Source organism: Loxodonta africana, chromosome 16 (assembly GCF_030014295.1).
Source record: "Loxodonta africana isolate mLoxAfr1 chromosome 16, mLoxAfr1.hap2, whole genome shotgun sequence".
NCBI lineage: Eukaryota > Metazoa > Chordata > Mammalia > Proboscidea > Elephantidae > Loxodonta > Loxodonta africana.
The window spans coordinates 81,497,589-81,522,316 of record NC_087357.1 but is presented as its reverse complement, the minus strand read 5'-3'; the positions used below and the strand labels follow the sequence as shown (position 1 = coordinate 81,522,316).

Sequence of the window (24,728 nt, the reverse complement as noted above, 5' to 3'; positions counted from 1 at the left end):
AAAGAATGTTTTCTTCTGTGTTTAAACCTTTTCTTGAGTTCTTATAATAGTGGTCTCATACAATATTTGTCCTTTTGTGACTGACTAATTCGACTCGACGGCACTGGGTTAATTTCACTCAGCATAATGCCTTCCAGATTCCTCCACGTTATGTTTCACAGATTCGTCGTTGTTCTTTATCATTGCTCAGTATTCCATTGTGTGAATATACCATAATTTCTTTATCCATTCATCTGTTGATGGGCACCTAGGTTGTTTCCATCTTTTTGCTATTGTAAGCAGTGCTGCAATTAACATGGGTGTGCATATATCTATTCATGTGAAGGCTCTTATTTCTCTAGGATATATTCCAAGGAGTGGGACTGCTGGATCATATGGTAGTTCTATTTCTAGCTTTTTAAGGAAGCACCAGATTGATTTCCAAAGTGGTTGTACCATTTTACATTCCCACCAGCAGTGTATAAGTGTTGCACTTTCTATACAACCTCTCCAACATTTATTATTTTGTGTTTTTTGGATTCATGCCAGCCTCGTTGGAGTGAGATGGTATCTCATTGTAGCTTTGATTTGCATTTCTGTAATGGCTAATGATTGTGAGCATTTCCTCATGTATCTGTTAGCTGCCTGAATATATTTTTTGGTAAAGTGCCTGTTCATATACTTTGCCCATTTTTAAATTGGGTTATTTGTCTTTGAGGTTTTGGAGTATCTTGTAGATTTTAGAGATTAGATGCTGATCAGATTTGTCGTAGCCAAAATTTTTTTCCCAGTCTGTAGGTTGTCTTTTTACTCTTTTGGTGAAGTCTCTGGATGAACATAAACCAAAAAAACCAAACCCAGCACCGTTGAGTCAATTCTGACTAATAGCGATGGTATAGGACAGAGTAGAACTGCCCCATAGAGTTTCCAAGGAGCGCCTGGTGGATTTGAACTGCCAACCCTTTGGTTAGCAGCCATAGCACTTAACTACTATGCCACCAGGGTTTCTCTGGGTGAGCATAAGTGTTTGATTTTTAGGAGCTCCCAGTTATCTAGTTTCTCTTCTGGTGTTTGTGTATTGTTAGTAATGTTCTGTAAACTTTATGCCATGTATTAGGGCTCCTAGCCCAAAGAACTAAAACAATCTTGAAGAGTTGTAACAGTGAGTCAAAACCAACAACAGGGGTAAAATTTCTCTATTTATATTCCAAGAAATAACTGAATGGATAAATATTTTTTTAACTCCAAATTTTTCAGTTTTGGTAGGTTACAAGCTAACCATAGATCACTAAGATGCTGCCAAAGAAAGCTTGCACAAATGACTGATGGGGTGATGTGAGAAGAATTATACTAGTGTGTGTGTAAGAGATGTGGGGTGATATGTGTTAGAGATGGGGATGGTATGTAAGAAACAGGGGGATGTGTGTCTGTAAGAAATGGGGGTGATGTCTGTAAGAGATGGGATGATGTGTGCATGTACGAGATGGGGTGATATGTGTAAGAGATGGGGTGATGTGTGTGTAAGAGATGGGGGATGTGTGTGTAAGAGATGGGGTGACATGTATGTAAGAGATGGGGTGATATGTAAGAGATGGGGTGATGTGTGTGTAAGAGATGGGGTGATATGTAAGAGATGGGGTGATGTGTGTGTAAGAGATGGGGTTATGTGTGTGTAAGAGATGGGGATGTGTGTGTAAGAGATGGGGTGATGTGTATGTAAGAGATGGGGTGATGTGTGTGTAAGAGATGGGATGATATGTAAGAGATGGGGGTGATATGTGTAAGAGATGGGGTGATGTGTGTGTGTCTAAGAAATGGGGTGATATGTAAGAGATGGGGTGATATGTAAGAGATGGGGTGATGTGTGTGTAAGAGATGGGGTGATGTGTATGTGTGGAAGAAATGGGATGAAGATGTGTATATATGGTGTATGTGTATATGTGCAAAAGATGGGGTGATGTGTGTGTAAGGTGGTGTGTGTGTCCAAAACCGTAACTGAGTGTTGAGACCATGGCAGGGGAGTATCAGCTCAAAGGAATGATAGCCATTATGACAAAGGTGCCCATACCCCCATCCCTGTGCCCAGGGACACGCAAAGGCTGTTTCCCTGCCGGGGCACAGGCAGGGATGCACAAGATAGCTGCTCAGTCCCTTCCAATTCTACATTCTCTGGCTTTTAAGGGTCCATGATTCTCTGATTTGAAATTTGAAGCCTATCCCCCTGAATCGATGTTAATCAGGTCAGCAGTGGAATCTACAGGGAAGTAATACTGTGTGTGTGGTGTGATTGCCACGTAGCCTAGTAGTGTCCTGGGATACGAGCAGGTTCAGGAGGAGACAGCAAGGACTGCCTGGATTGGGGCAATAGCCATCAGCTGGGTGGGTGGCCCCACAAAGCCAGCTGGGCAGTGGCTGCAAGATGGGCCCACAGGTGACACTGCCCATCCCTCTGTGGCTGGGCGCCAAGGCAGGGCTGAGCAAACAAGACAGGGTGACTGGAAGCACAGGAGTCTGCCTAGGAACCTGGGGGCAGGTGGGGATGGGCAGGAAGCCCAGTTGTCCTGGTTTTGGTGGGAAGGGGCCAACTGACAGAAAACCAAGGGCCATTCCTTGGGCCATGTCCCACCAGATCCAGGTGGGGGCGGTTTAACCCCTTTCTGTCTCAAGACTAGGTAGCCCTGGAACTCAGTGGACTGATCCTGCAGGAAAGGCAGGCAAGAGGGTGAGGGCTGCAGCAGGTACCACCAGCCGTTCTAATCAGGGAGGGAAAGATTCCATCAGTTCTCTCCCTTTTGTTTTTGTTCTGGTGCAAGACTTGACCTTCTCCAGTTCCCCCACCTTTGCAAGGTGAGTGACAGAATGTGATGATGATGTGTGGGAAGCCTGTCAGTGCCTGATGCACAGCAAGGCCCAAGTGAATGGCAGCTCTTTCACTTAACTGCTGCTATTATGTTCCAGGAAACCCTGGCAGCGTAGTGGTTAAGAGTTCGGCTACTAACCAAAAGGTCTGCAGTTCAAATCCACCAGGTGCTCCTTGGAAACCCTATGGGGCAGTTCTACTCTGTCCTGTAGAGTCGCTATGAGTCAAAATCGACTCGACAGCAATGGGTTTTTTTGTTGTTGTTGTTATTACTATGTTCCAGGAGTTCTTGGATGGCTCAAACAGTTAAGCGCTTGACTACTAGCCGAAAGGTTGGCAGTGCAAACCCACCCAGATGGCCTCAGAAGACAGGCCTGGCGATCTGCTTCTGAAAGGTCACAGCCTTGAACCCCCTAGGAAGCAGTTCTACTCTGCACACATGGGGTTGCCACGATTTGGAATTGAATTGGCATCAACCAGCACCAACAGCACGATGTTTCCAGGTCCCAGCATCATGGAGAATATCATCTGGTTCCTACCCCTTGATGCTGCACAAGACAAGCTGCAGCTGCACCCAGGATAGCCCGTGGGCACAGACCGCAGGGGAGGAAAAAGAAGGGGCTATTTCACCGAGAGCACTAACCTCTCCAGCAACCAGACAGCTGAACCAGGATATGGAGTCCAGGGCCCGGGGACAGCTGGGGAAGTGCTTTCTAACCCCCAGAAGAAGGTTCAACTGAGGCCACCTGAGCTGGGCCTCTGGCCTTGGCCACGGTCCCCAGCCAGCGGGGCCTACCTCGACCTCCTCCTGAAGGGTGAGCTGTCGCTCCAGGCTGCACTCCACCATCTCCGTGGTCACCGGAAGCTTCTCAGGCAGCTTCCTGCACCGCTGGATCAGCACGGGGTTGCACCCGTTCAGGAACTGGTAGCCGAACATGAGGTCCTCCTGCCAGTGGTTCATGACCCGCTCTAGAGGGGAGAGTGAGCTCTGAGCAGAGGGCAGCCCAGCCGTGCTCTCCAGGCCCTGAAGGACGTCACGGTCAGGGAACAGCTCACTCTCCGGGGTCCACCCCTGTTCCAGGTGCTCCCTGATGGCTCACACTCCAGGGTCTGCCCCTGTCCTGGGTGCTCCCTGACGGCTCATACTCCAGGGTCTGCCCATCCTGGGTGCTCCCTGAGCTGGGCCTTTGTGACTCAGAAGGCTCCTGGGGCACCCTCTTTCCAGAACTCAAGTACTCCAGCTCAGTGTGGAGGGGCCGTAGGTCCCTGGATGGAAGGGGACGAGGGGGATTTGCAAAGGCCATTTCTCCCCACCTGCCTATTTCAACGCTTATTCTTTGTCCAGTTCTTTCTGTCTCCTGGTCTCTTGGTGATGCTCTGTCCTTCCTCTGCCATCACTGAAGTTACTATGCTAGTGCTCCAACCAAACAAATCTTAGGCCACAGGAGCCCCAAACACAAGCTCCATCTGCCTCTCCTCTGTTCAGGTATATCACAAATGATTCTTGTAAAGAAAAAAAAAAAAAAAGCTGCTATTTCTGAGACTTTTGATGATGCATTGAGGTGGAGGGTCCTTGTCATGGATTGAATTCTGTCCCCCTCAAAATGTGTGTATCAACTTGGTTAGGCCACGATTCCCAATATTATGTGGTTGTCCTCCATTTTGTGATTGTAATTTTATGATAAGAGGATTGGGGTGGGATTGTAACACCATCCTTACTCAGGTCACCTCCCTGATCTAATGGGGTGTGACCTGAGCCACCTTTTATCCCTTAAGATATAAAAGGAAAGAGAAGAAAGCAGAGAGTTAGGGACCTCATACCACCAAGAAAGCAGCACCTGGAGCAGAGTGCATCCTTTGGACTCCGGGTCCCTGCTCCTGAGAAGCTCCTCGACCATGGAAAGATTGAGGACAAGGACCCTCTTCCAGAGCTGACAGAGAAAGCCCTCCCCTGGAGCTGGCGCCATGAATTTGGACTTTTAGCCTACTTTACTGCAAGGAAATAAATTTCTCTTTGTTAGAGCCATCCACTTGTGGTATTTCTGTTACGGCAGCACTAGATGACCAAGACGGTGCTCAACCCTGAATGTCCCAGGAGGAGAACCCTCTGTGAAGGGGGTGATCACAAGTAACACAAACCACCATGGGACCCGGGGGCCGTGCCTGGGAAGGCCCAGTACTGGGCGGGTTGGGGCAACCCTTTGCCCATCTCCGGGCCAGTCTCAGACAGGAGAACGACAGGCCTTCTCCCCACACCACAAGAAGCCCTGCAAAGTCATCCTCACCGGAAATAGTGTTGCTGATCTTGACGAAGATTTTCTCAAAGTCAGCGAAGTCGTTCCAGGAGGACTGAAACATGTGCATGAAGCAGTTGATGAACAGATTCTCCATCCTGCAGAAGGGCGATGCGTCACTCCCTCCCCTGTGCCCGCACCACGCCTCTTCTGCAAAGCCCTTTCACCCTCAAATCTCGCAGGGCCTCTAGACACCCTGGGGCACTGGGACCCAGGAGACCAGGGAGGTTCCAGGAGGGTCTTGTGGAATCAGGACAGAAACCACCTCCCACCCCCACCTGCTGCTCCTCCTCCCATGCCTGGTGCAGGGACTGCCCCCAGAACAGTCCACAGACCGTGCCTGTAAGGCCACTCATGTATTCATTCACTTGCACATTCCGCCACCTGCTGGGCCAGCTCCTTCGTGAGCGTCCAGGCAGAGACCTCAATGCCGCCTATCCAGCTGCTCTGCCTGGTCTCCTGGACTTGGGGGATGGGCAATGCAATTCAGCATCATCCTATTTCTGCCTAACCCTGGGTGTGTGTCTGGTGCTGAGGAGGACATGAGAAGTTTCCAAATGCTCCTCACATAGGATGGCAGAACAGAAATCCAGGGCAGGAGATCGTGACATTCACAATGCAGGCTGCAGACAGCCCAGGGTGAGACCAAAGGGGCCCGAGCAACCCAAGGGCTTTCTGGAGGAGGCAGGGTCTGGGATGGGCCTGGGACAGATTGGGGAGAGAGGAGAGGCTTCTCTCCATAACTCGAGCAGGGTGCAGGATGGAAGGCTGGGAAGTTTGGCCTGTGTCCACAGTGATACCTCTGCCTCAGTTTCTCTGTCTGGCACCCATGGCTGTCCTGTTTCCTTCTCACCGTCAGGGCCTGTGCCCACTCCCCCAGCCTCGACTCTTTGCCTCGGAGCTCAGGCCTCCCACCTTCTGTCTTCTGCACCTCCCAGCTGGGGGCTTTTGCACGTACAGTGCCCTCTGGACGGCATGCTCTGCACCTCTTTCTTCTACTGAACACACGGGGTGAGTGGATCCGGAGATCCCCACTCCTTCTTCAGGGGAAGCCGCCCCTCCCCCAGACCAGGCCGGGCTCCGGTGACATAACCCCTGTGCACTTATCACAGGTTAGGTGCAGGGTAATTTGTGTGAGCAGTGAGTACATAGCCATCTGCACAGCTGTCTGACCCTCTTGACATTTTGGGGAGAGGAAAGCCCTTTCTGGGCTCCAAAGTCCCTGAGTGTCTGGTGGATGACTCAGGATCAGAAAGGTATCCCGGAAAGAGGTCCTTGCCTGGGATGCCCGCCTCGGTGATCTCGGGGGAACTGGGAGTGGGTCAGCCTGCGGGATCACACTTCCCCACCTGTGTCTCTGGCCTGAAAACAGAAGGCTGGCACTGAAATGAGGCTGGAGCGTGGCAGCACTCAGAGCAAGCCAGGGACCCAGGAGGAAATGAAAGGATTTGCACGTCATCTAGGGGCAGATATTTCTGCATACTTGTAGGCAAGCAGATTATTCAGAACTTCAAAGATCTGTTATTGCACAAAAGGGGAAACTGTGACCCACACAGCCCCGGCTTGTCCTAGGTCACCCAGCCTGGCCGCCAGCCCCCAGCCTCGTCTGGACTGGACACAGCTGTGGGCCGTCTGCCAGGGAGGTGGGGGCTCTTGGTCCCTCTTCTTCTCCTGCCTCCCCCTTCTTCTAGCACCTTCTCCATTTTCCATGTCACAGTGTGGCTGTGGGGAGGGGGGCAAAGTTTACAGAGGCAGGCTGGCCCCACTCCAGGCAGTGCGGGTGGCTCAGCGGAAGCCAGTCAACAGAGTTATCCAGAAGTGGCAAGGAACAAAGTGACCTCAGTGACCTCAGTCATGCCTTCCAGATAGTCAGGGGTGGGACTGGGTTTGGCCATGGCAGAGTGGCACTGTTTCAACAAGACCGGAGGGCGTAGACCTGGCCTGGGACTGCCTAGGACAGCTGGCGGAGCTGGTGGAGCGGGGAGTCCTGACTTCCAGGCACAGTTTCCCCCACAGTTTTGAAGCCCCCCACACACCAAAAGGAATCCTGGAGTGGTGCTGGGAGTTCAGGTGAGAGACGGGAACGGGTCAGCACCGAGCTCTAAGGGTCTGGAATCCTAGCTCCAGCCCTTCCCAGCCATTGAGGCGGCAAGTCCCTGAACTCCCCGGGCCTCGTTTTTCTCATCTGCAAAGTGGGGATCACGACTGTTCCTGCCTCATAGGGTTGACATGATGTATATAAAGCATCAACACTTTAAAAGAGTTCCCACATATCAGCGACTACTTTGTAATCACTGATCGCTGTTAGCATCTCGGTCTGGAGCACAGGATGTGGTGTTCTGCGGGCACCTGTGGGCAATTTCACAACCTCCCCCTTCCCTGGGTCCTTGGGTCTAATTTCTTCAGCTTCTTTCTTCCTTTCACACACACTTTATGAAAGAATCTTCACCTACCAACCCCCCTCTCTCAGGCACTGCCACCTCCCTCTGCCCCACCTGCTGAAGCTGCTCTCACAGCGGGTGCCAGTGGCTTTTGAGAAGCCTCGTCCAAAGGGCCCCGGTCAGCCCTCGGCTTCCCTGATTTCTCTGAAACAGCTGGGAACTGACCCTCCCTGCCCGACACACTCTAATCTGCAAAGCTGTCCATGTCTGCCCACCCAGGGGAAGCCAGACTTCCAGCCTGTCTACCTCTCTACCTGGCAGCCTCAACCCTCCTCTCATCCCTGACCATGAGGCGGTCTCACTGCCAGGTCTTTGTTGTCACACTGCCCAGAATACCGTCCCTCCCCTCTTCCAATCAGCGTGGAACTCCTATGCAGCCTTCCAGACCCAGGTTGAGTGCCTTCTCTCCAGGAAAGCATTTTCTGATGCTATTCCTACCGTCCTCCTTCCTCAAGTGTCCCCAGCACTCCTTACCCAAAAGCTCCACTGCTGTGACTGTGCTGAGCTGTCCACAGCGCTGGTCCCCATGCACAGGGAGCTTCCTGGCCCTGGATCCAAGGGGCCACTTCCAATTCATCTCAGTGACACCCACCTCCTCAAAGCGGGGAGCCCAACAAGCATTTGTCAAAAGAGGAGCTGGTGCCCTTCTGAGGCCCCTCCTCCTGGGTGGGGTGGAAGCCCAGAATAGCCAGCAAGCAGGCAAGTGACAAGGGAGTTCACCAGGCTCACCAGGAATGCAAAGAAAGCCTCACCAAGCACAGGCCATGGAAAATCCCCCAAATGCAGGTACCGGAGGGAAACTATGTGCCAGACATGACGGGGTACCGCATAATTGGTTCATTTCAATCTCGTAACAACCTCCTGGGTCAGCAACACTAACTTCATTTTGTAGAATGGAAACTGGGGGCTGGGAAAGTTAAACAACTCTCCCAAGATGGTGTGGCTAGAGTCTGAATTCAAACCCCGGGCAGCCAGGCTCTAAATAAAGCCATCTTTTGCTTTTAAGGGGTAATTAAAACTAGTTGCCATTGAGTAGACTCATTCATGGCAACCCCATGCGTGTCAGAGAAGAACTGTGCTCCACAGGGTTTTCAATGACTGATTTTGCAGAAACAGATCACCAGGCCCTTCTTCCAAGGTACCTCTGGGTGGACTCAAACCTTCAACCTTTCGGTTAGCAGCCGAACGTGTTCACTTTTTGCACCACCCAGGGACTCCAAGGGGTAGAGATGAGTTAATACATTTTGCTGTAACTTCAATAGTTTTTCTCTTTCCCCAGGAAGCAGAGCATAACCAGCTACTCAGGGTGTAGTTTGTGGTCCATGCAGACTCTTGGGTCCCAAGCAGACCTACTAGTAAGAACATGCATCTGTCAGGACCCTTCAGGGCTTCACACACATGTTAAGTGTTTGAGGACTGCTGTCTGGGGCCCGTAGCCCCTCCCCTGGGGAAGCCTGGCTCTTGGGTCCTTGTCACCCTAAACAAGGCCTGTCAGTGCAGCTGCCCCGTCCACAGGCCCAGCGCCCTAGCTGCTCTAGAGCTGGCCTTGTTAAAACAGCCGCGGTAAATTACATGCACGCTTTCCTTTTGAGCTTGTTTCAGGGCAGGGATCAACGTTTTCTTTCTTCTTGCCCCAACGGCAGGCTGAAGACCAGTGTGGGGAATGGGCACAGGAAAATGCAAAGCAAAAAGGAGCTGGTGCCTATGACAGTTCCCAGGACTGGCAGGGTGCCAGGCACAAAGCAGGTCCTCCGTACAAGCCACTGAACCAAACTAAGAGAGGAGAGGGATGCAGAGTAGAGAGGAGAACGAAAAGGCGGACACAGCATTCTCTCAAGTGCCTCTGAGGAAACAGCTCTGTGTCTTCCAGCCAGCCCAGGGCAAAGGGGTCAGGGGTCCAGAGAGCACGAGGATGACAGTAGGCAGACTTCTTTATGTCAGGACTTCTCAAACCCTTAAAACTTGGGAGCAGCGGCTCTCAAAGCGTGGCCCCAGACCAGCAGCATCAGCATCACCTGGAATTTGTGAGGTCCCAGGCTCACCCCACATCTACTGAATCCGAAACTCGAAACTCGGGTAGAGGCAGCGGTCTGAGGTTTAACAAGTCCTCCAGGGGATTCTGATGCATGCAAACATTTGGGAACCACTGCTGGAGAGTTTGCAAAGTTTTCCAAGTTAATTTGACCATAGAACAAACCCTTCCTGAGGGAAAAAACATCAGTTTTGCTATATGTTAACTCTTGCTCTTATTTTGTGACCAAGTTTTAACATAAAAACAAAACAAAACAAAGATACTTTAGCAAATATAATTAAAACTTTCCAGATTTCTCTAACTTTTAGGTGGTGTTTTTTCCCCTACATTTCCTAACAAATTTATTTTCCAGTGTAATTGATCTCTGATTCTATAATAAAATTCAATGGAAAGAAGTTTGATACTCAGAAGTATATTTTGTTGGCATCAGGTACCAGCAGGGCATACTTTGAAAATTTCTAAGAAGTGCAGGGATGTTCCAGTAGCATTAGTGAGTTTAAGGGGAAAATCCTATTTTCTATGACATGAGTTGGGGTGGCAATAAGAAGGTACGGTCTTTCTTCCCAACGAAACTCAAGGGTTTGGTTTCCAGAGCCATCTGAATGAGCTTCCTCAACTCCCTCCTCTCTGTCTCTTCAGAGTGAACTCTTTTCTTCCCTGCCCCCTTTCCCCAGGACAAATGACTCACCTATTCCTCCCCACTATGGCCTGTTCTGGGCCCACCTTTTCCTTCCTCCACTATAGCTTCTAGCCCCCAGTGATGCCCAGTCTTCCTTGCATTTCCCACCTCTGTCTCACCAGGCTCTTATTCGTCTCCAGGCACCCTCACCTATGTGGCCTGCTCTTCCCTACCCTTCACTGTCCAGTTCATTCAAGGAGATACCATATACATAATTTTGCCCAACCTCAAATACTTAGGGTGAGGCCAAGAGCAAGGGCTGCTGGGAGCATGGCTACGAGACAATACTCCTCTCCCTCACCACCTTCCTACAAAGCCTCCATTCTGGCCCTCAGCTTTCTCTCCCCTGCCTCTAACAGGGTTCCCAACCACTGCCTGGGCCCCAATGATTGCAGAAGGCTCTCGGCTTAGTTTCAAGCCTGCATGTCCCACTGGCTGCAGGAGCTGGCCACCGATGCTGTACCAAAACCCAGCTGCTATTGAGCCGATTCCAACTCATGGCAACCCCATGTGTGTGAGAGTAGAACTGTGCTCCACAGGGTTTTCAGTGGCTGTGGTCTTTTAGAAGTAGACTGTCAAGGCTTTCCTCTGAGGCACCTCTGGGTGGACTTGAACCTCCAACCTTCAGTCAGCATCCAAGTGGATTAACTGCATCACTCATGGTCTCCTAAGACGTTCCACAGGACTCTCAAACTCAACACGTCCCAAACTGGATACAACTTCCCTTCCAAGCCTCTTCTTCCCTATCTCCCCTTTTTAATGACACCCCACTTTCCCTACAAGCCGGATGCACAACTTCATGGTTGCCTCAGGTTCTCCCCTCACCCTCCCCTCACTGTGACCTGAACTTCGATTGGATCCCACATCTGCTCCTCCCAGCTACTGTCTTGTCCACCTCCTCCCCACCCCGGGTCCCTCCTCTAATCTTCAAAATCTGCCAGGTGAGCTTCCTGCTCTGCAGTGCCAACTCCACCGTCCCTCCTCACACAACCTCTCACAGCTCTCCATTTCTCACTGAATATCTGAAATCCAGATGAACAGTGGCTGACTTCCGATCGTGGGAGCATTTCTGATGCTACTTTTTCAGGAAGATGTCCGTGGGATGGACGAGGTGCCCAGTGGTCCCCTTCCCACAGCCCCCTCAGGGAGCTGCCACCTCCTTGATCTCATGTGATGGGAAGCACTCCTGCGTGGCCTGTCTGTGAGGTGCCGAGAAGCCTGGTCTCTACATGAGCCTAGCCCGTCTGTCACCTCTCCCAGAAAGAACTCAGCACTATTTCTGCACTACCTATTCTGCTCTGCTGGTCAGGAAGCTTGCTTTCTCAATTTCCTGCAACAAGGACATTCCCTTATCAACCCTGCCAATCTCTGAAGCTCAGGACCATGCCATAAATGGTGCATGGTCAGTAAATACAAACTATTCCTCCTTTGAAACCACCAGGAAATGTTACAACTCCCTTGGTTTTTTGAGCAAGCCACACCACATAATACCTGTGCACATGGTACCCTCTTGATCAGGGCAGACCTTTCTCCTTCTCTGGGCCCCACTTCTGTCTGCCTGGCTAATAGCAAGTCAGGTCAGTTGCCCCCACTGTAACAAAGCCTTCCTGAACCCCATCAATGACATAATGCCCCAAGAGAGTGAGGGTCCCTCACTGTGTGCCCTGTATAAGCTGTGGAGGGCAGAGAGTTATCAGAGGGAGCCGGTGCTTGGCAGGGTGTGATGGTGGAGAGGTGCAGATCCTGGCTGGCTGGGCCCTGTTCCTATTCCCAAGAAAGAATGAAGACAAATGCTGTCCTTGTCAAGGACCTTCTCTGTGTGGGGTTCACATAGGTGGTCCCTCAGGAGGAGCTAGGATCTCATCTTCTAGGTAAGGCACAGCTCTCCCTCCAGGTTCATCCCTCCATCCCTGCCTCCATCCATCCATACATTCATTCATCTCTTCCTCCATGCATCCCTCCCTCTTTCCATTCCTCATTCACTCCATCCATTCATTCATCTCTCCATCCCTCCCTCCCTCCATCTTTTCTTCCTTCCATCCATCCCACCCATCCTTCCCTTATCCATCCATCCATCTGTCCAACCATCCATCCACCCACCCATCCACCCATTCACCCGTCCATCCTTCTTTTCTTCCTAACTTCCACCCACCCACCCATCCTCCCATCCACCCCCCCACCCATCCATCCATCCTTCCACCCATCCACCATTACTAAGCACAAGTTTACTCCCCCCCACAGCAGCATCATGCTCCCCTGATCTCACAGCCTCTCCATCCTTATCATTCTCTTTCCAAACTGCCCCTCTCACAAGGGCCTTCTGTCCTGCTTCTGTCCCATACTGGTCTGGACCCTGTCCGAATAAAGCTATATGCCTTTGACTCAAAAATGCCAACCCCTGGGTGGAAAGTAAAACATTTATCACCATGATGTTTCCAGGTAGCTAGATGTTGGAGACTGCTTCATTATGAATCCAGATATTTGATTTTAATTTTTCTCTCCAGTTTGACTGTCACAGGGGAAAAAACTTCCCAGCTTTGGAGCTGAACAGGCCTGGATTCAAATCCTGGTTTTGTCAATTCCTACCTATATAACCTTAAGCAAATTCCTTGATCTTGACACATCTGAGCTGGAGTTTTCCTCAGTTCAAAACTGTCAGTAATATTACTTACCACCCAGGGTTGCTGTGAGGGTTAATATAGATGACTCTCCATAGAAAGTACCCACACACTAAGTGCCTGGCACTAAGTAGGGGCTTGATAAACAGCAGTCCCTTTCTTTTTCCAGAGGTAAGTACGTATGGTCTTTCTGACTCAAGGGATCCCTGCAGAGGCTGATCAAGAGGCTGCGGGGTGTATGTGTGTGTGTGTGTGTGTGTGTGTGTGTGTAGGGTTCTTTCAACATGTCCAAGGGAGCCAGAGCCTGGGCTCAGGGCTGGGAGTGTGTGACCACTGGAAACCTGCCATACAATGGCCTCCCATGGCTTTCCTTTGAGAGCCCTGACAAGTGAGGTGCCATTCTCCAGGAAAGCAGCTACTCAACTGCACAAATGTCACCACAGAAGACTGACCAGGCTCGTGTTTCTCGCCCCTGGTTGCATCGTGGAGAGCTGGTCAGCGTTTTCCAGATGTGCGTGATTAGGAGAACCCCCCAGGTACCAACGTGCAGGTTCACGTGCCCCCACCGCACTAGCCCTGGGGCGGGACCAGGGACTCTGTATTCTTACCAAGCCCCCAGATGAGTCTCACAATTCGGCAAGCTAAGCTAAGCTTGCAACAATTCAAACTCAAGTCCAAGCGCACAGCATCTCTGCCATTTGTTAGCAGGAGCTTTGGACAAAGCATTTGACCGCCTTGTTCCTCAGGCTCCTCACCTGTAAAATGTGGACAATAACTGTGCTTACTTGGGCAAATGAGAGTGCAAGTCTAGGAGTCAGCAGAGGCATCCGGGCTGTTGTGACTACAGAGCCCTGCCACGCTGAGGCTTAGCCTGGACACTGTCCACACTTGAATTGGCCATGGAGGGGTCACGTGGTGGGGTCATGTGGGTGGGGGTGGGGCATTCCAAGTATAGACCTGAGCTTCAGGGCTAAAAACACGCTACTGTTTGGCTGTCTGGTGTCCCCCAGGTGGTAGCTTTGCTGAGATACAGAATTATCTTGTGACTGTATATTGAGAAGCCACTCTGTAGCCAAGAGACAATCCAATGTGTTTGGGGACAGTTGCTTGGCAGAGCTGTTCCCCTACTCAAGGTACTCACTAGGAAAGAGGTGAGGGGCCTGCCTCCCACCCTGGCCCCTGCTAGGGCTGCCCAGAGGCCTCACGTTCTAGTGAACTTACGCTTTGGAGTAGTTCAGAACAAAGTCCACTCCTTTCTCACTGTCAAACTGGATGTCGCGAGGTAAATCCTTGTGGAATTTGGCATCGATACTTAAGGGAAAGCCTGGGTTCCACTCCATCCACCTGAGCATGAAGGAGGAGAAAAGTGGGTTAAGTGTCTGGCCTGGTGTTGCCACCCTCAGGTGAGGTGGCCTGTGTCTATATGATGTGAAATGTGGCAGTCAATGTGTCCACTGTCAGGCCAACATGTCACAGGCTGACTATGCTTCCAGTGTGGGGGTACCAGGGGCGTGAACTTTGCTGTACCTTGAGCATACAGCGGGAGGCATCAGGCCCCCTAAACCTGAGGCTGGCATTTACCTCAAAAAGCTAGGGAATGGTAGGTGTGCACCAGTGAGTAAAAGGAGCAAAGAAGGAAGCCTCATGTGACTCCATCTGTTTGAGGCAATGTCTCCCACTGTACTGTCTCAGCTAGTCTCAGGCAGAAATTTTTATAATAAAAAGTTAGTGTGGAGTCAACTCTGTCTCATGGTGACCCTGTGTGTGTCAGATTAGAACTGTGCTCCATAGGGTTTTCAATGGCTGCCTTTTTGAAGGTAAATTGCCAGACCTTTATTCTGAGGGACCTCTGGATGGACTCAAACCTCTAGTCTTTTGGATAGCTGCCAAGTTAACTGTTTGCACCACCCAGGGACTCCAATAGATGTACAAAATTGAGCCAGTCATTCATCAGTCCATTAATGTTAACTATCAATTTAACCAAAAGGAAAGAACATGCTTGGCATTTCTCAGGCTAAAAGAACTGAACAAAAATTTTAAGCCTCGAGTTGCAATTCTGAAGGATTCTGGGCCCTGGTGGTACACTGGTTAGGTGTTTGGCTGCCAACCAAAAGGTCGGCAGTTTGAATCCACCAATTGCTGCTTGGAAACCCTGTGGGGGCAGTTCTACTCTGTCCTATAGGGTCGATATGAGTTGGAATTGACTCAGTACAATGGGTTTGGTTTTTTTTTGGTTATGGGCAAAATGTTGAATGACGCAGGAAGCATCAAAAGAAGATGGAAGGGCTATACAGAGTCACCGTGCCAAAAAGTATTGGTTGATGTTTCCACCATTTCAGAAGGTGGCATATGATCAAGAACCCATGGTTTTGAAGAAAGAAATCCAAGATGCACTGAAAGCACTGGCAAAAAAAAAAAAAAAAAAAAAACCCACAAACAAGGCTCTAGGAATTGATAGAATACCAATTGAGATACTTCAACAAACAGATGCAGTGCTGGAGGTGCTTACATATCTATGCCACGAAATTTGGAAGACAGCTACCAGGCCAGCTGACTGGAAGAGATCCATATTTGTGCCCATTCCAGAGAAGGGTGATCCACACAATGCGGAAATTTTCAAACAATATTATTAATATCACACGCAAGTAAAATTTTGTTGAAGATAATTAAAAAATGGTTGCAGTAGTACATTGACAGGGAACTTCCAGAAATTCAAGTCAGATTCAGAAGAGGACATGGAACAAGTGATAACATTGCTGATATCAGATGGATCTTGGCTGAAAGCAGATAATACCAGAAAGATGTTTACCTGTGTTTTATTGACTATGTAAAGGCATTCGACTGTGCGGATCATAACAAATTATGGATAACATTGCCAAGAATAGGAATTTCAGACACCTAATTGTGCTCATGAGAAACCTGTACATAGATTAAGAGGCAGTTGTTGAAACAGAACAAGGGAATACTGCATGGTTTAAAGTCAGGAAAGGTGAATGGCAGGGTTGTATCCTTCCATCATATTTATTCAATCTGTATGCTGAGCAAATAATCCGAGAAGCTGGACTATATGAAGAAGAATGGGGCATCAGGATTGGAGGAAGGCTCACTAACAACCTGCGATAATGCAAGTAACACAACCTTGCTTGCTGAAAGTGAAGAGGACTTGAAGTACTTACTGATAAAAATCAAAGACCACAGCCTTCAGTATGGATTACACCTCAACATAAAGAAAACAAAAATCTTCACAACTGGGTCAATAAGCAACATCACCTAAATATATACCAATTAAGTTTTTAAATGTCAAAGAGAGAAGAGAGCACAAAAGAGAGAAGGAGGGGCGGCTAAAAGGAGGGAGAGAGACATACCCCACAAGCTTCTGAGAAAAGAAAAAGAATCAAACACTTATTAGATTTATCAGTTGCCACACTGAAAACAGGAAGATAGTGTAAAGTGTTTGTAGGTGTCATGGATTGAATTGTGTCCCCCCAAAATATGTGTCGACTTGGTTAGGCCATGATTCTCAGTATTGTGTGGTTGTCCTCCACTGTGTGATTGTAATTCTATGTTAAAGAGGATTAGGGTGGGATTGTAACACCCATACTAAGGTCACATCCCTCATCCAATGTAAAGGGAGTTTCCCTGGGGTGTGGCCTGCACCACCTTTCATCTTACAAGAGATAAAAGGAAAGGGAAGCAAGCAGAGAGCTGGGGATTTCATACTACCAAGAAAGCAGCAATGGGAGCAAAGCACGTACTTTGGACCCAGGGTTCCTGTAAGAAGAAGCTCCTAGTCCATGGGAAGACTGGTGACAAGGAACTTCCTCCAGAGCTGACAGAGAAAGAAAGCCTTCCCCTGGTGCCGACGCCCTGAATTTGGACTTCTAGCCTACTTTACTGGGTGAGAATAAATTTCTGTTTGTTCAAGCCATCCACTTGTGGTATTTCTATTACAACAGCACTAGATAACTAAGATGGTAGGATATCCCTTTTAAGATCATTATCTAAGATTCTTGTAAGAAGTCAAGTAATCGGTGAGGATAGGAGGAAAAAAAATTTTTTTTGACAGGCCAGGGCTCAAATATTTCATCAATCAACCACATACTTCTTCTGAGGAAATTAAGTGAAGACATTGAGCCAAATAAATTTTAAATTAGAAAGAACCAAGACTTTCCTTAGCGATGAGTAACAGAAAACCACAGCAAATATCATACTGAACAAACAAAACAGAAACAGCACAGACACTGTCTTCAGAAATCAAGGTCTAGCCTTAGCATGCTGATTAGTACTGTATTCCTTGTTTTTTGTGTTCCAGTCATACAATAAAAAAAGAATATCAGTGGTGTAAATAATGGAAAATAAGAGACAAAATACCATGATTTAGATAAGATGGCTGATTAAAAAGACTCAATTAAAAAACCATTAGGGCCAATAAATGCATTTGGTAAGGTATCAATTCAAGGTAAATACTAAAAAAAAAGTTGTGTCTTTATCCCTGCAACAATTATTTAGAAACAGAAAAATATCTCATTCAGAATAGCAAAAGCTACACACAGCCACCACCGGCCATCAGGGGAGGTACATGCGTTGCTATGATGCTGAACATCTTTCAGTGAAGCTTATAGGCTGAGAGACTAGGAGGAAAGGTCTGGCAATCTACTTCTGAAAATCCGGCAGCAATGAAAACACTATGCATCATAACGATTCAACTCACAACTGATCATGGGGACAGCACGTTTTGTTCCGTTGTGCATGGGGTCACCATGTGTCAGGGGCCAACTTGACAGCAGCAAACATCAACAACAACCACCACTACTACCACAACAGAAAGTAACCAGGAAGGTAGAAGACCTGCATGAGGAGAGCTAACCATTCTCTTGAAGGACATCACACCAAGTCTACGTGGAAAGAAATGCCTGCCATGTTCTTGGACGGAGAGATACAATGTCCTAAAGATGCCAATACATAACACATTTATATGTAATTCAAAGCAATTCTCATCATGAAACTTAAAAAAGAACAGTGAGATAGTAAACAGATTTTAAAACTTAGAAAGTTTTTAGAAAGAGCTTGGTGCTGGGCTCTAGGACAGAAAAATAGACCACACACCAAGTCTAGGAACAGACCCAGGAAATGTGAGACTGTAACACGAAACAGCAACATGTACTGTGTGCTGTCTCTGTGCTTTCATGGTTTAACTCATTTAACCCTCTCAAGAACCCTATGAGATAGGGACTGTTCCCCACATTCTCCTTACAAGGAAACTGAGGCACAGAGAGGTTAAACATCTTTCAAAGGACACACACTAAGTAGCAGTAAGTGGAGCTGGATCCAGGCGCTGGGGTCTAGAGGCCATGCCCATCACCACCATCAAATGATGCTCTGGGTGATGTGGGGTCATCACAGGTCACCGTGGAGGAATGCATTATGGAACAAATGCCGCTGGGAAAATCCAGCCCTTCCTTCATATCCCGTATAAAAACACATGGCAGATTAAGCAAAGCTCTGAAGTTCAAAGCAAAAAGCATTACGTAAAAATAAAGAATTTTTGGTATAAAAGTAGGGTGAGGCCGGCCGGCCTCCTTGAACAAACCCAAAGGTCAAACGAAAAGCAATGCAAATAGTTAAGTAAATAGAGGACTAAAACCTTCTTTGTGAAAAAAAGCTACAGAAAACAAATGATGTATGCAGTACATATAACAACGCGATACCATTCTAATATATAAACAAATGATGTTTGCAGTACATATAACAACGCGATACCATTCTAATATATAAAGAGCTCCTTTAAATTAATAATAAAAAGACCCCCCCAAAAAACAAAATCAAAACACACATATACACACACAACAAAATAAAACAAAATCTTCACATAAAAATAAAACATACACATAGGCAATTCAAAGAAGAAACGATGCAAACAGGTAACAACCAAATGAAAAGATACTTAACTCACCTGTGGTCGGCGGAATTCGGGTTAAAACAATGGGGCCTCCCTTAGGGGTTACTAGATTGTCAGCCATATTGCAGATCAGTCATCAGTTATAAGTGAAGGTAAAACTGTACTTTCACACACAGTTGGCAGGACCGAAACTTACTATAACATTTTGTGAAAGGATGTTTGCCAGTGTCTCTTAAAAATGAAAAATGCTGACAACCCAGCCAATCGGAGTTCTGGGGTTTGATCTGACAGTGATTAAAGCAGCAGAACATAAGGATGTTTGCACAAGGTTGCTTCTTGCAGCACTGTCTGTAAGGCCACACACGCATACCACCACACACACACACACACACACACCACTGTCTGTAAGACCACACACACACACCACACACACATGCATACCACCACACACACACACACACCCCCCACTGTCTGTAAGATCTCACACACACACACACACACACACACACCCCCCACTGTCTGTAAGACCACACACACACACCCCACTGTCTGTAAGACCACACACACACACACACACACGCATACCACCACACACACACACACACCCACTGTCTGTAAGACCACACACACACACCACACCACCACCACACACATCCAAATAAGACAAGAAATACGTAGTGATTTAAGAGGGAGGGAAAAAACGAGACGCTTTTTGACTCACATCAGACTGACAAGAAGGAGAAAGTCTCAAGATGCGAAGCACACAGTGATGTAGGGACACAGCAAGTTTCAAGTGGCTGCTGGGGGTGTAAACTGGCAGAAGCCCTTTGGCACACAATCAGCACTACCTGGCTAACTTAAAAGCACATATGGCCCACGTGTCTGCAAGCCTCCTTTAGGGATATTCCAAGAGTAACTCATCAAAGAGGGCACCTCACTGCAGGTCTGTTTGTAACAGCTAAAAATTAAAGACAGCCCAAGTGTCTGTCAGCAGGAGAGTGGATAAGTAAGCGGTGGTTTGTTCGTACAGCAGTGTGCTGGACAGAAGACAAATGAAGGGACTACATCTGTCTGTATCTACTGGGTACTCTTCAAAACACAGTGATGAGTGAAACAGCAAGTCACACAATGATTAGATTAAATGCTGTAGATTGAACATTGCACAAATTATCCTACGTTGCAGTGTGTGTGCACACACACGTGCAGTGACAGTGTGAAGACAGGGCTGAGGGGTTATCGCCCGTGTGGGTTTCCCCATCTTCTTGAATGTATGATTTTGTGAGGAGAGTCGGCCAGACTCACAGGCTTTCTGCCATATAGGGGACTATTCTTAGCTGTTGCTTCACTTCAGAATTCTAATCTGAATGCCTGAGAGTTCATGTGAAAGAGGAAGCTCCAATATTGTGCAGATGGTGCAAAGTTCAGTGTTTCCTGAACTAAGAGCTGAAGAGGAAGCAGAGGGGGGCTCTGAAAAGGACAGATGAGTGGAAGGAGGAAGATGAAATGATGATTAGGTGATTAGATCTAAGAAAGGGGCAAAACACCTCACTAGAAAATCCCTCTATTTCCCTTGGCCCTGGCCTGGCTTAAATAATGGAAACTAAAGGACAAAATTATCATTATTTAGATAATATGGATGGATACCTAGGTAACTAAAAATACTCAATTAAGAAACACACACAACACTAAAGCCGCCTCTCCTCGGGTAAGGGGGGTGTTCCCAAAGGGTGTTCTGTCGGACCCTCATTCTGCAGTACACCGAGAGCTGTCCATCACATGCTTCTAGGGAAAACTGGTAAAAAAACGACCATGGCTCATTACCACGGAACCTGGACAATTCAATGCTCATGTGCATTGTGAACCTCCAGGCAGAGGAGGTACCAAGCGGCTTTCCAAACTTATTTTACCATAGAATCCTTTTTTGGGGGAAGGGGAAGAAGGTTGGGGAACAAAATTCTAGGGCACGCTTTGCCTATAGAATGAATTTAATTGCAACCAGCCATTAACACCTTGGTTTCATTAGTGGAGTGCTGACAAGGCTCACTGTCCACTCACCAGGCAGGACACAACTAGCCTGACAGTATGGGAGCTGCCCAATGTAGGTGCAACAGAGGACACCTTCCCTCCACAAAGCTAGAAGCATGCCAAGTGCTTGCTGGGGGGCTGTGACACAGTGGCTCAGGGTGGCAGAACAGCAGAGGAAGGAGTGTAGAAACAAGCACCCTTTGGGATGGAGTGGCAGAGCCCTCAGATAACGCATGTGCTCTGTACCAAGTATAAAAGTCTCGAAGGACATCATAGGGTGCTTGAGGTGACAGGCTTGCACACAAATATTGTAAAACAAATTGTAAATTCATATATCCTTAATATTATCTATAATATAAAACCAAATTACTTTCCCAACATCTGGTGCTAAAGAAATGAAGGTTTTATTTTTCAACATTTTTATTGTGAAATATATATGTACATGTATAATATGTGTCCACCATATATTATGTCTGTCCGTCTGTTTTTCAGTCTGTCTTACTGTGGTGGCTTGCCTACTGCTATGATGCTGGAAGCTATGCCACTGGTATTTCAAATACCAGCAATGTCACCCATGGTAGACAGGTTTTAGGAGAAGTTTCAAACTAAGACAGACTAAGAAAAAAGGCTTGGAACCATACTTCTGAAAATTAGCCAACGGGAACCCTAGGGATCACAACAAAATACTGTCCAATATACTGCTGGAAGATGAGCCCCCCAGGTTGGAAGGTCTCAACAATGGACTCAAGCATGCCAAGGATGTGAAGATAGCACAGGACTGGGCAACATTTTGTTATGTTGTACATAGAGTTGCCATGAGTCAAAGCTGACTTGAAGGCAACTAACAACAACAATAACATGTGTAGCACTGTGTACCCCCAAGACGAAGTCCTGGGTGGTGGGCGCTGTGCTGCTCCTGCTGATGGTTCTCAGAGCAGCCAAGTGGAGGCATGCAGCTCAGCGGCAACACAGGGCTCATCGCTGCTTCACCCCGGACTGGAAGAGTCTGGATGCCCCGCCAGGGTGTTTGTTCACTGGAGCATGTACTCAGTGCTGGCCTGGGGCAGTGAGTGGTTCTGGTGGCAGTGGAAGGGTGAGGGACAGCCCCAATATGAGTTCTTCAAGATGAACAACTACCCTCCCAGCTTCAGCTGTGCTAACTTCAGGCTGCAGTTCACAGCCGCCTTCTTCCAGCCAGACCACTGGACCAACCTCATCTAGTGGTGGGGGCCAGGTATGTAGTTCTGACCACAAAGCATCATGAGGTCCTCACAACTGGCCAAGTCCTGTGTCTTGGAACTGGAACACTTAGGACTTAAGACCCCATCGTGATTTGTTGGGGAGCTGGGAACAGCTCTGCCAAAGAGGGACATATGCTATGGACTTTATCATTCACTCTTAGAGTGGTCCCGTCCACTCTACCTACTTGATGCGAAAAATGGCTTCAAGACACAGTAGTTTGTGAGTTCAAAAGCAATGCCAGAACTATATGATCTCGTTAATAGGTATAAGTCTAACCCAATTTGGTCTGATGGAGAGTGAGAATGTCCTGATACTTACTGGAACTCTACAGATTTTCTTGCTTGGGTCTACAATGATAGCGATATCAAGGATCAAGTGGTAATAAATGACCAGTAGGGTCAGAACTGCTTCTGTCACCATGGAGGATTCTACAACTGTCCAGATAAATACATGCTAGGGAGCTTGCCAGATCACAAGTGGGAGATGTGCATCCTCCAAGGACAAGTCATCCTGGGGCTATCGTTGCAACATGGTGATGGTAAGCCTTGCAAGTGAAGAGGAAAATCATTTCAGAGCTGGTTCAGGCAGTAAGTGTGAGAGGCAACTCTCTTCTCCACAATGGGCCAACTAAAGATGGGGTGATTTTTCCCATCTTCCAAGAAAGGCTTCTTGCTGTTGGGAAGCAGCTGACCATCAGCAGGGAGGCTATTTATGCCTCTAAGCTATGGAGGCTACAGTCAGATAAGAACATGACATCTCTCTGCTACTCTTCAACAGGACCAGATGTTTATGGCATTTTACTGCACTGGCCAAAAAATGGAGTCCTATACCTTGCATCCCCTAAAACTACCTTGACTGCAAAGGTTATTATGCTGGAACTCGAAGGGGGTCTGAAATGGTTCCAATATCCAGTTCAAGGCCTCCTCATTTCCCTGCCTTGGTTACTACCCTCTGCTCTCTCTGTTAGTTTTGCTTGGACTCTAAAGCTGACAAGAGTGGAGTGATCGTTTGAATTCCAGAGGAAAGGGACACTGCTGATCCCTGCTAATGACTTCAGATGAAGAATAAGCCAAGTCACACTATTGCCTGTGGGAGGAGGTAGACTGGATTTGACAAGCTCAGCCACATGCAATTATTTAGCATAAATTGTCACCAACTCTTCTCCCACTCCTTCCATTTGTGAAATGACTATTCTTTCCTCATTCATCAATAGTGCCCTTAGTAATATATCGAGTATCTATATATGTGTGGATCAGTCTCTGGTTTCTTCTGTTTCATGGAAATGTAAGTTTTTGATGGAAAAGAAGATGGAGTTAAGGATAATTTTGAGTTTGGGACGATCAGTAGTCTCAGTGGGGGACTCACCAACAGCTTGAGCAGTGGGTTCCTGAGAATGAGGGGAAGGATAAGAAGCTAAGAGAGATGGCTTTACGAATTGTTTTTGTTAGCTGCCATCGAGTTGACCCCAAGTCATGACAATCCCATGTGTTATAGTAGAACTGCTCCATAGGATTTTCTTGGCTATGATCTTTACAGAAGTAGTTCGTCATGTCTTTCTTGCGTGGAGCCACTGGGTGGATTCGAATGGCCAAACTTTAGTTTAGCAGCCAATCACAAAACGCTTGCACCACTTAGGTTCCTCCTTTTTATAAATTATAAATTAGCAAAGCTAAAAGAAAAAAAAAGGTAGCTGCCCAGCTATGGCAGGTGTTTCATAAAATAGGTACCCATAGGCTTCCAGAAAAATGAATAAATAGAGACTTCCAGCCAACATGGCACCATAGATGGAAGCACCATGCCGTACTTCCACAATAAAGACCCCCAAAACTAAATAAAACCGAGACAAATGTCAATCTTGGAACACTAAATGTCATATGAAGAGATAAAGAACTCCAAGCATGGAATGGAATAAGAAAGTGACAGAGAGCAAGGAGAGATACGTGTAGAGGCCCCCTATTGGCTAAAACAGCACAGATTCACCATCTTCGAATCTTCATTGGGAAGCAGCTTAATGGAGCTCCCAGCAGGAGACAGGGCACCCAGTAACCAGCAACATACACTTTCCTATCCCCATCCTTCTCCCCCCTGCTCTACCTCAGCTGCTTCCTAGTTGGCTGCAGTAGCTTGGCTGGCTGGGAAGTGCAGGGTCCATACATCTTGGATTCACCCTGCCCACATTAAAGTTTCATGGGCAGGGAGTACAGGAAAGCAGCTTCAAGGAGCTCCCAGCAGGAAACAGAGCACCCACTGTACTTGCCCTGCTGCACCATAGCGAGTGACTGGCTGCGCCCATTGGACAAGGAGGTGAAAAGTGTTGTGCCCACAGACGAGCAAACAACAAAGGACACACAACCCGCTTGCTCAGACATAATCAAATAAAACAAAAAAGCAGGATGAAACAAACAAATCTACAATCAATAAATGAAGAAAATAACTACTGAATGTCCCGAAGACAGCAGACAATATCAAAACATAAAAAAACAAAACAAACAAACAAACAAAAAACAGGACAGGATGATTCCAGTAGGCATCCAAAATAAAACACCAGATGACTTTTCAGTAGAAGAAAAGACACAAGAACTACCTGATAGAGAATTCAAATCTCTAATATTCAGAGCTATCCAAGAGTTGAAGCAAAAAGCAGACAGAAATGAGGAAA

General features: G+C 47.6%; 1 protein-coding gene and 1 pseudogene across 4 annotated transcripts in view; one reads left to right on the top strand and one right to left on the bottom strand.

Annotated features, from left to right (window-relative positions):
* The window catches only part of ALOX5 (arachidonate 5-lipoxygenase), a 75,686-nt gene that overhangs the window by 16,415 nt on the left and 34,543 nt on the right, over positions 1-24,728 (bottom strand). For 3 of the 4 annotated variants that reach the window (XM_064269817.1, XM_064269818.1, XM_064269816.1), the window contains exons 4-6: positions 14,125-14,247; positions 5,125-5,231; positions 3,636-3,808 (exon numbers count right to left, since the gene is read on the bottom strand). In XM_064269817.1, the coding sequence (XP_064125887.1) occupies positions 3,636-3,808; positions 5,125-5,231; positions 14,125-14,247 (403 nt within the window). Of the gene's footprint in view, positions 1-3,635; positions 3,809-5,124; positions 5,232-14,124; positions 14,248-18,856; positions 19,074-24,728 lie in introns of those variants that run through there. The other variant, XM_023547148.2, reaches the window with a different exon arrangement.
* Positions 21,929-24,394, top strand: LOC104845820 (tissue alpha-L-fucosidase-like; annotated as a pseudogene).